This window comes from Amborella trichopoda, chromosome 6, assembly GCF_054954075.1.
Source record: "Amborella trichopoda isolate Santa Cruz 75 chromosome 6, AtrichopodaSantaCruz75HAP2 v2.0, whole genome shotgun sequence".
NCBI classification, from domain to species: Eukaryota; Viridiplantae; Streptophyta; class Magnoliopsida; order Amborellales; family Amborellaceae; genus Amborella; species Amborella trichopoda.
Genome location: NC_142341.1, coordinates 33,573,593 through 33,584,782, shown reverse-complemented (window position 1 = coordinate 33,584,782; position 11,190 = coordinate 33,573,593). Strand labels below are relative to the sequence as shown.

The 11,190-nt window shown below is 35.9% G+C and overlaps 1 protein-coding gene across 2 annotated transcripts; it reads right to left on the bottom strand.

The window, feature by feature from the left end:
- Nucleotides 1-1,670: 1,670 nt before the first annotated feature.
- Nucleotides 1,671-11,190, bottom strand: LOC18435007 (lysine histidine transporter 2). 2 transcript variants are annotated; one of them, XM_020667806.2, is made up of 9 exons: nucleotides 10,524-11,190; nucleotides 8,750-8,978; nucleotides 4,667-4,827; nucleotides 3,891-4,274; nucleotides 2,998-3,391; nucleotides 2,736-2,841; nucleotides 2,538-2,629; nucleotides 2,374-2,442; nucleotides 1,671-2,109 (listed from the first exon to the last, which is right to left on the bottom strand). In XM_020667806.2, the coding sequence occupies exons 2-9, from the start codon at nucleotides 8,789-8,791 to the stop codon at nucleotides 2,011-2,013; spliced, it is 1,347 nt and encodes a 448-aa protein (XP_020523465.1). In that variant the 5' UTR covers nucleotides 8,792-8,978; nucleotides 10,524-11,190; the 3' UTR covers nucleotides 1,671-2,010. The 2 variants fall into 2 exon arrangements, with proteins under 2 accessions (XP_020523465.1, XP_006845127.2); XM_006845064.4 differs by lacking the exon at nucleotides 10,524-11,190 and having other exon boundaries at nucleotides 8,750-9,077.

The window sequence follows — 11,190 nt, the reverse complement described above, 5'->3', positions numbered from 1 at the left end:
CACTACAAAACTAAAAAAATAACCACTACCTTCCACTTTTTAAATCATCAGACTAAACCACTATGCATAGATGGAAAAAAGGAATGTAACATAAGATTCCCTTGGCGAAGATCCCTGGAAGCCTTTAAAAAGGTAGTAAGACTTCCCTTAAAAAGCACAAAGAAATGGGAGAAGGATAAACATCCAAATATGCAACTTTATTTTTTCTCAAAACCCATATTTTTTAGAAATTAGAAAAGCACTGGCCATTCAACTCTGTCATATCCTTTTTCCAAATCAAGTTTGATACCCCATTCAACTTTGTTTTACAGGAAACTTGTATTGTATATTACTGAAAAACTCATTTTCAGCCACATTCTCTCTTTAGAAAGGCTATTAGACTGTGCTTTCATATTCATGCAAATTTGGTGAGTTTGTTTCAACTTTCTTTTTCATCTCTTGCATCTAGAAATACTAGAAGAAGGTTGAGAAATGTTGTATGAAAAGGTATTGGGCATTATCTTATATTGTTGGAATGGTTTATGATGGGTGCATGCTTGCTAGAAATTCTATTAGGATTGTTTAGAAGTGTTTATCAATAGTTGCAATTGATTTTTCGTTGAGATTATTTAGTGGATTACAAAGTTAGTGATAGTTGTACATCTTCTTGAGTTCTAAAGAATTTAGAGCAACTTTTTGTGGTTATTTTGGTATTTTGATAAGAAATGCATGTCATATGTTTGTGGATATTTCTGATTGAGTTAGAAACCCAACTTGCATGTTGATATAGCTCTATTTACTTCTGAAAATCTTAAAGATTCAAACATCCAATATATGAAAGTGTCACAATATTCAAGAAATTTTATTTTGGAGTTTGCGCCTAATCAATGACACATACTCAACCGCATGTTTTCAAATCTAATAGTCAAAATTGGGAATTCATTGTATCAAAAGCCAATGGTCTCAATGTACATATTCCTATTTTGAAAATTTGTTTCATACGGCAAGGACCGCATTTCTACGTTTGCGGTCCCCAAGGTATAAAGCATCCTTCTTAAAGATGGACGCAAATAGGTGGCCCATTTAAAAGCAATATGTCCAAATGTTTAATTAATAGAATTATTATTTTTAATTTTCAAATTTTATTTATTTTTTCATTTTCATGATCTCCATGTTAGATATTGCATGTCCTTAAATATTAAGTCAAAAAATCCATCTTAACATAGAGTTTTAAGAGGTGAAACATTTCTACATGGACTCCTAGAAACCGTGTCCTATTTTTTATATAATCTATGTACATATCTCATTTTTCACTAGCCAAATAACAAAATATTCATTATTTAGCTTATTTCAATTTGGGTGATATGTATTCTGTCCCTGATTTTTTGGGTTTCAACTTTCTGGATCAAAACATATTTATTGCAAATTTTTTTATTTGCCTGGTCATTCCCTCACTAACCATGGTGAGGCATTAATTATTATAGTTACGGGCAGATCAGAAATCCCTTTGATTCATTTTATCTCGTTTGTTATTGAATTATTGCTTTATTAAGGTTTGAGGTCGTTCCAGAATATCTTTTCAAGATCTCAATATAGGAAGAGACACAGTAGGGATGAGCGTAAGCATATTCAGAATAAAGGGACCACAATGCTTTGATGTTATTAAGTTTACTACATCAGATACAGTGCACTGAATAATATGCCATGTGTGGCCCATAATATTATTAATATTCATAAGGATGAGCCCAATGTGTATGACTGTATGATCTGAAACTTCATGTAAACAGAAAGGAAGGAAAGAAAGATTGCGATTCTCTATCCCACAACTAAATGTCATTGTATCATTCCTTGCTTTTGACATTATAGAAAGAGACAGATGCACAAACCAGCCAAATATAGACCGATGCACAAACCAGCCAAATAAACACACACAGTGCAAGAGGATTAAAAAAACTGCAGACATGTTTAACTGTAAAACCATTGTGCCCATCGTCATGTAGAGGTTCCTCATAAGAAGGAAATTCACATTAATCATGAGTAGAAGTTGTAGCCCTTAGCGTTAAGGATAATCTGCCTTAGTGCACCAATAGGAGCAACGATCATGAGTAATACACCAAGGATGATGCAGAACTGTCAAGCAAAAATAACAAAAAAAATTATCAGATTGAACTATCGTATGTGATGCAGAAATGTCCAGCAAACAGAGGAATATTAACAACTTTTGAATGTTTGGGACAAAATTTAGACGTTTGAACCATTGGCCTCCATCTTACTATCCAAGATATCTTACGATCCAAGATGGTTATCACTAAGCCAAAGCCTATGGGACATTTGATCAACAGTTATCTCAGACATGTACAATCCAACATTCTCTAGTCAGAGTTTAGAGCATACCCAGTTTGCTATCCAAGAGAAGCTGAACCTTTTCGGCTTGTAGACAGCAAGCCACATTACGCATGGAAGCTGCAAAATCGATAGACATTAGGAGACAATGCTAAAACATTGAGAGAGAATTATAGGGATATCAAAACACAGAGAGGGGGCCTCTTTTCTCTTACAAAATATGTTGTTGGGGCAAAAGCAAATCCGCCAAAGAACCCAAGAAGTCCACCAAAGAAAGGAAGGCTTATAGCAACAAAGCATGTGAATGCTGATCCACAAGAAAGAGCAAAAAAAAGAATTTAATCAGATCCTTGCCTGCGAACACAATGTCTCATCAATCAAACTGAAGGAACTGAATTGTTTGTTTTACTTACCAACATAACTGCTGCGAGTAATTAACCGTAGCACTATGCTGGGAGTATACTTAAGCTTTTTTACCAGCACAGTTTCAAGCATGTCAAACACAGGCATTGCATAAATCTGCACACATTTCAGAATACACATCTCCTTAGCCCTCACAATAAGGAGGAATTTCAAAGTTATATATCATAAAAGGGTTCTATTTAGGAGTTCAAAATGGAGAGGACAAAGAGCAAGCAGCAAGTAGAAGAGGAAAAGAGGGAAAACTATAGAAACCTGGTAGCTTCCAATAACATGGACAACCACAAACATGTTAGCAGCTGCAATTAGCCACCGTGGTTTATTCAAGCTAAGGAGAATGTTTTCTTCGACTTTATTTCCAAAGGCCCAATAACCAATTAGAGAGACAGGGAAATAGCAAAGGGCCACAACAATGTAAGCAACGACACAACCCTTCCACATGGGTTTCTTTGATGGCTTCTCAGGTGATGAAGGGATTGTTGCTTGAATCTCTAAAACCACATTGTGACCTGCATACGCGAAGGCGACCTCTCCAAGTGCACTGAAGAAGTTAAATACTGCAGAAGAAGTTGATGAAGCCCTGTAACTATAGTCTACATCTGGTTGCTTCCCTTTATCAAGGGATCCAACCCAAGCTATTGTTGAGTAACTGCATCATTTTGGGACACAAATATTCAGTTTTCGAGGGCAATGATAAAACCCTTGTAATTTGTGACATGCATGTTAGCTGAACTTAAACAGTGGGTGCCTCTAAAAAATTTTGAGTCTATAACTTTTGAGGAAAATTAAGCACTAACCGGAATCTTGCTATTTCGGCAAAGCACACAGTTACACACAAACACATTCTCACGCTTACAAATACATATACAAATATATACCATAAGACAAAAGTACATGCGAAACTAATGGTGAAAAATGAATGGAAAAAACAGGAAAGTCTTGTAGCTGGTTTATGAAGTTTAATTTCTTGAGAAAGGAAACATGTCCAAGGTCAGAAGCCCCATCACATGAAAAGTAAGCAAAAACAAAAAAATTCACAGAGAAGACATTTTAATATATGAGCTGATTTGAACCAGACCTATTAAACTGATAAACATGAAAAGGGCAAGGCAAATCCATCAAGGTTAGATTTCAAAAAGAAATGGTACCTTAGAGACATGACTGCTGCAGCCAAAGAGACCCCAGAGATGGAATTGAAGTTAGGTAACTGAGCGAGAACGAAGTGAACAGAGGAAAAGATGAGGATGAAATAGGTGAGCTTTATAGGTTTGCATCCAGGGCACACTGTATCATGGAATTTTTTCAGGGATTTTCCCCCTGTGACCATGTAAACTATGTCGACCCCGACTTCCACAATCAGTTGTTGTGGCACCACAATCCAGAGGCCGAGCTTTTCTCCAAAAGCATGTTGCCCCAATTCATGGTATCGATCAAACCTCTTTCCGGGGACCATCTCATGCATCTCAACCATTTGCCAGAGGGTGTATAGTGTTATAATCCATGAGATGACGAGAATTGCAACACCAGGACCCCTGAAAATATAGCAGTCCAACCAAAAGTAAAAAGTGAGAGAGATATATATTCTATTTCAAATGAGATGAGACATTGTTAATTGTAGAAAACATCTGATCTTGTTCATTAACACAAAAAACTAACATGCATGAGAGACTATGGAATCGGAAAAAGTATTAAATATGAAAAAGAGAATAGCAAAATTGTAGAAGGCAAGAAATCAAACAGAAGATGAAGTGGCAAAGAAGAATAAGAACAAACTTAAAACTAAGAAAAAGAGACGATTGAAAATAAATTCAACCAGAAGCATGGCAATATTTTGACTATGAGAATGTAGAAGACAGTAAGTCGTCGGGATAAGGCTCCGATGACTACACTGAGAGAGAGATTGAAAAACAAAGAAAAAAGGTACCATCCAAGCTCGGCCATGGCAAAGGGCAAGCTGAGGACTCCAGCGCCGACCATGGCTGTGACATTGTGGAAGGCAGAGTACCACCACTTCGCATTGCGAGACGAGGTGATCGGAAGCCAATCGTCCACGGCCTTCTGCTTCTCCAAGGATACATCGTTCTCCTGTCCATCAAATGCACCACCCATACTTACAAACCACAGCACAAAACAAAGGACTCACGGTCCTCTCTCACAACTCTACAATATTTTAAGGGACAGGACCCAACCCTCTCTCACAACTCTACAATATTTAACAGGGAGAGGACCCAACCCTCTTTCTCTCTGTAACCTCTCCACAACTGTACAATATTTAAAAGGGAGAGGACCCAACCCTCTCTCTCTCTGTAACCTCTCCATTGTTGAAATTCAAAGGAAACACAATAAAAGGGAAGATTCATATTTTTAGAAACAGTTTCATGAATCGTTGTTGAGATTCAAAGGATACACAATAAAAGGGCAGATTCATATTTTTAGAAATAGTTTCATGATTCTTCTCTCTATTATTCTATATTTTGAGGCCGTTTTAACTTTCTAAGAGTGTTGGAAAGCCAGCAAGACCACAGACAGAGATTCAAAGAATCTCTATTCTCTCTATTATTCTATATTTTGTGTTTAATATCCCTTTAACCTTCTAAAAAGTGTTGGAAAGCCAGCAAGACCACCGACAGAGATTCAAGGAATCTCTATAGGAAAAGATTCTTTGCAAAAAACCAGGCATGCTTTTCGCAGTTGCTTGTTTCTACGCCCTCAAATTATGTGCTCCCGCGGGATGTAACCAACTCAATTTAGCAACTGACCTATCAAAATGAATAAGCATTTTATGTACGGAAAGTATATAACGAGACCAGAGTGGTCACAATTAATATTGACCATTGGATGTGAAATTGGGCGGCTGCATTTATTCTCGAAACTTTGTGACACACCTAAGATATCAAATTTTACATACACATGGTTATAAGTAATTGATCTATACCAAAAATAAATAGAATACATGGTTATAAGTAATTGATCTATACCAAAAATAAATAGAATATATAATAAGACCATTTACCTAGGGTGTTCACAATTAATCTTGAGCATTGGATGTGAAATTGGGTGGCTGCATTTATTTTATTGACTTCATTGACCACGTAACTTTGTGATATACCCAAGCTATTTAATTTCACATAGGATGGTTACAAGTAATTGTGACCTCCTTATACCATACATTTTCAAAATTTTAGATGGAGAAAAAGGATAGTTACAAGTAATTGTGACCTCCCTATACCATACATTTTCAAAATTTTAGATGGAAAAAATTTGTCTCTTGTCTGAGGGATTAAATGCACAGAACACTCCCGTGGGAGTATGAATTCACTTTGTTTTCGAGTCATCGACCAAGTCAAAGGAACAACTAATGTGCCTTGCCACGAAACTCTTTGAAGTAAAGGACTAACATGTAGCCATCCAAATTCTTTCAACTGAAATTTTATTATTACTATGAAATTAATCACTCTCCATTGTATATTCAAATGGAAAATCTATGGAGATCATGGATTTTATCTTTATTTAAATAGTATAAATCTTTTCACATATTTCGTATTAAGTTTGGCAGCCGGCGGAGCCGGGCTAGTCCGGCTCTAAGCCCTGCCGTGCTAAAAAAGAAACAAAAAGACAAATGAAAATCAGGATGCACTGAATTAGGCCGGTCTTGTCTTGTGGCCTAGGCTCGAGCACCAGGCCACCTGGTCCATTACGACCCCTAATTCTATAGTTCATTACACTTTGGGTAGCCGAGTTGTGTGTATAACATATTAAAATTAAAACAATTCTAAAAAATATAAAAATGTAGGATCGATCGATCATTTTTTTGTGTACGATTTATATTTTTTTCACTCTTTTTTTTTTTTGCCATAAATCCCTCTCTTCTATTTTACCTTTTTCTGAATTTTAAAATGACCTCAACTATAAATATATCATTTTTGAAATAAAAATTAGAATTAAAACATAAAATTGATTTTTGACTCTTTGATGAGGATGGTTAAATTTGAGCCATTAAAAAGCGTTTGTGCATCTTTTAATTGTCCACGCATTACCATCCCTTTCTTTTATCGATCTTTTATCGACCTGGTTTATATGCGGCCAAGCTCGCATATGTAGAAATATGGGCTTATTAATAAATATATTTTTTAAATGAATTTTTGGACTTAATTTGTAAACACATATAATCTCTAACATGAAGATAAAGATCATGAAAAAATACGTAAATTTTAAAAATTAGAAGTAATAATTCTAGTAAAAATACATTTGGACCCTTAGTTTCTATTGTTTTCATATTAAACACCTACTCGCAAAAAATAGATGCTTTGTACTTTTTGAACGGCGTAAAATGGGTGCTTTGCACTTTCTGGACGGCATGTACTCATGGGTCCAGCGAGCATGAAACAATTTTCCTATTTTTAGGGCCACTTTTCTCAACCATTTCTTTTGGCATTTCCCACCAAAAACAACGACATAATTAACACTGATATTTAAATTGGACTGAAAACGAAACCAATCTGACTTTGTTAGTTTGTTAAAGGGCCATTAACTAATCTTAGGTGTTAATTAATATAATAATATGTACAGCTGGTTTTGATGATTTGTCCACCAAAATTACAGAAATAGCCCTTATATCCTTAAGGCAGTTTGAAGGAAATTATTCATCTCAATCATGAGATTCTTAACGACTAATGGTTGAGATGATGTGCAGCATAGTGGTAATATCAGAAATCAGCAGTATACAGGTCCTTGTTTGAGAATAGGAAGATGGGCTTTGTACCCTCAATGTATAAATTTTAAGACTCTGAGATATTTTCGGCAAGATAATAGAAAAAGGGCAAAGATAAAAAAACTGAGATATTTTCGGCAAGATAATAGAAAAAAAAAAAAAAAAAATAAGAAAAAAAAAAAAAAAAAAATTGATGAGGCCATTTTATCTTTGCTACAAAAAGGTATCAATAAAAATACGGATTTTCTTGGGTGGTAAAAGTTTCCTTGTCATCGAGCCCTTTTTTCTTTTAAATGAAATCACTGGCGGGGATATTTTTGCAACGATCACATAAAAGAGATTGTATATGATGCCATTTTGTCTTTGTTACAAGAAAAGTCACAACAAAAACAAAAATACGGAATTGATTTTTATTCTTGGGTGGTAAAAATACAGATTTGATTTTTTTTCTTGGGCTGCAAAAGTACTCGTCATTTTCTTTGGGCCCTTTTTTCTTTCAAATGACATCACCGGTTACTGGCAGTAATTTAATTTTCCAAACACCCCAATAAACAACGTTGTTCAATTATTGAGCACCGTTTATCGATCAAAGAAATAGAAGGTTATTTTTCTCCAGTTGGAAGTTCTTCCCCACCACCTTGCCATGTTTGTTTCATGGAAAGGAGGTACACATTGGGCCCTAAGAGAACGTGTCGTCAGTGTTTACAGTACCCGGCGTTTTTTTTTATTTTTTTTTGTGAACCCCCTTTTTACCTATTTAAGTGCCAAAAATCTCTCTCCCATGTAAAATAATCCATCTCTATGAACTAACTCTCCCCTATGAATAACTCTCCCGGATCCCAGAAGAACTCTGAAATTAAGCCTACTCAAGAGTGGTCCTCTGGAAGAGAACTCTGAAATTAAGAGTATAGCTAATCAGGGAGTAGTAGTCGTTACTGATTCACCCAAAAATAGTAGTCCTTATTGATTTACCAGAAGACCAAAACAACGAGAAAAGAAGGGAAAAGTGAATATCCTCGGATACTGATTCACCCAGAAAAAAAAAAATGAGAAAAAGGGAAAAAGTGAATATCGCCGGATATTGATTCACCCAGAAAGAAAAAAAAAAAAAAAAAAAGAAAAAAAAAAAGAGAGAAAGCCAATACCATGAGAAAGTAGGACAAATAATAAAAAATAAAAAAATAAGAGAAAAAAAAAGAAAGAAAACGGGGGAAACGGGAAAAGCGAATACCCATAGAAAGTAGGACAAATAAAAGAAAGAAACAAAGGGAAAAGGGAAAAGGGAAAAGCGAATACCTTGGGAAAGTACGACTGATCATCAAAAGCCTGAGTTCCCATCGTTGTGGAAGTAGTTGATAATCTGCTTCAAGGGCTTGTTCACCGGGGTAAACTGTCCTTTGATAAGAGGGAAATGAGCCTCGCAATGTTAAACAGGAAGGTGTACAATTGGGGAATCCGCTGTGTATTTTGAAGGGGGCGGACAGCCGCATGGGATAGAGAAACGTCCAACCTGTTTACACCCTCTCTGCAAGGAATTTTGTGAGCGGACTTGTATGCATTGCGGAAAGCTATATTGAATGTGACGCCCAAATTAGATTTTTGTAAACATTGACTTGAGAAGTCCGAACTCCAAAGAGGCCGACATGGAATAAAGCTTGCGGAAGCGTGACGCTCTCCATTTGGACTCGAGAAACATCTTCTCTCACTCTAAACGTTTTCCAGGAAAACCTAACGAAAAACTCCATTTTCCATGGTCGAGTCAACTCCTATTTTGGCTCTTTGTTTATTTATTTTACATTATTTTCCTTCTTTTACGGGCAAAACCTTTTGTTTGGTATTTTTCTTTGGGTAAAATTGCATATACCCTTATAAGCTTACAGAATTTTTTACTCTTAAACTTGATTTTAGAGCAAATACCCTAGTTAAAGAGTTATAAATTTTTTCTGACAAAAGTACTCTTTAGTTGTCTACTGTGGATCCGGCAACTTGCACATAGTTTGGCACATCCATAACTTGGTCCAAGAGTTGTGGCTTGATCTTGCATAACTAAGGTTCGACGCTTTCCTACTCATTCTGGCACTTTGGCTTCTGTTTGTTTTGCGGTTTCGCAATCTCGTGATGGACTCTACTCTAGAAGGTGAAGAGAGGTTCCCCTGGTCCAACATTTTTTGTTTCTGGTCCGACAATATTTTAAAAGGCATTTTCATCCATCTAAAAAAGTATATTTTTTTGTATTGGGAGTATATGCTATAAATTTGTTTTTAAGGTAAAAGTTACTTTTAAAAAAAAAAAAAAGTTTGATTGGAGGAGACTATCTATAAAGTTTACTTTTGGTGTCTGCAATACTGCATATGGGAAATTCTACCTAGAAAATAGAATGTGATCATTTTTGGAACCGGAGGTCTTGCCTACCTGGTCCTACTTAGGTGGATCAGGTGGGTGAAGCCAGTAAGTCTGAGCAAGAGAGGGCCGAGTTGAACCAAGAACTTTCCTACCAATAATTGTTGGCTCCAAGAGTAAGAGAGGGCCGAGTTGAACCAAGAACTTTCCTACCCATAATTGTTGGCTCCAAGAGTGGGGACCAGCCTGTCGATTTACTTGGAAAAATCCAACATAAGGCTTTTGGTCTTAAAATAAATTTTTTTTTTAAAAAAAAACAAGAAGTAATAAAAGTAAATTGAAACTTAAAGCAACTTTAAAAAGTTAAAACAAACTTAAAAATGTAGAGAAAATATATTTTTTAAAAAATAGCCTTAAAAAATTCTAAAACAAAAGAGGAAAAAAAAAACAAATCTCAAACTATCTTTTGCTAAGCTCATCCCAAAAAAGATTATAAAATCAATCCAACATTTAAATTTTTTTAAAAAATTTTTGATAACTCTTTATATCCCTTAGTAGAATACCCAACTGGGAGAAACTCGGCCTAGGGGGAGACCGCTCCGGCAAGTCACGGCACACTGACTTGACCATACGAGGACCCGTCTGTTTTGATAAATTTCTAAAATCGAATTCAAATAAAAATTACTGGAATGCATATCAAGAGAAAGAAAGGAACGGCAAAGAGAAGCACCTGTACAAAAGAAGGAATCACATAGTTCGACTCGCCTCAAGATCCCCGGTTTTCACCCCCAACTTTCGATTAACCGGAATCTTCAAGGTTTGAGGTCTCTGAGTAGTGTGTACAATGGGTTTGTTTTTCATACAGATTCCAACCAAATCCCCCCGGATTCTAGCCAAAAATAGCCGGAATGCTGGCTGGAATGCAAACAGGAGAGATGGAATCACATGGAAATTCAAGATCTTTAACGGTTTGTGGTCATGGATGGGGAGATTTCGCCAAAAAGACCAGCGTCCATGAAATGATCATGGATTTGAAGATTTGCTGGTCGTATCTATCTTATAGCCGCAAAATTGCCTCAAAATCAGCAACAAAATCTGTTAGAAACAAACTAAAACCCAATCTAAAACCCAATCTTATAGCCTAATATTGCCTCAAAATCGATTAAAAAAAAAAACCAACCCAAAACTTGCACTATTAAGATCAAGGCTTTAAAAAGCCGATAGGTACCGGACCTGGATAGCCCCTTTGGATTTTGAATCCAAAAAAATTTAAAAAACTAATTTTTTTTTTAGTGAGGTCGGTTCTCTAATACAATTGAGCGGAACTGGCCAAAATCGGCCGTTTCAGTGATTAAAAAACATAAAAAAATGCGGATGTGGTTCATATTGGTTCTATT

Coding starts and splice junctions, on each gene's coding strand:
- LOC18435007 (XM_020667806.2), bottom strand. CDS start 8,791: ATGGGAACTCAGGCTTTTGATGATCAGTCGTACTTTCCCAAG. Junction 4,828..8,749: donor ATCAGTCGTACTTTCCCAAG/GTATTCGCTTTT, acceptor TTTGATGGACAG/GAGAACGATGTATCCTTGGA. Junction 4,275..4,666: donor GCCATGGCCGAGCTTGGATG/GTACCTTTTTTC, acceptor CTATATTTTCAG/GGGTCCTGGTGTTGCAATTC.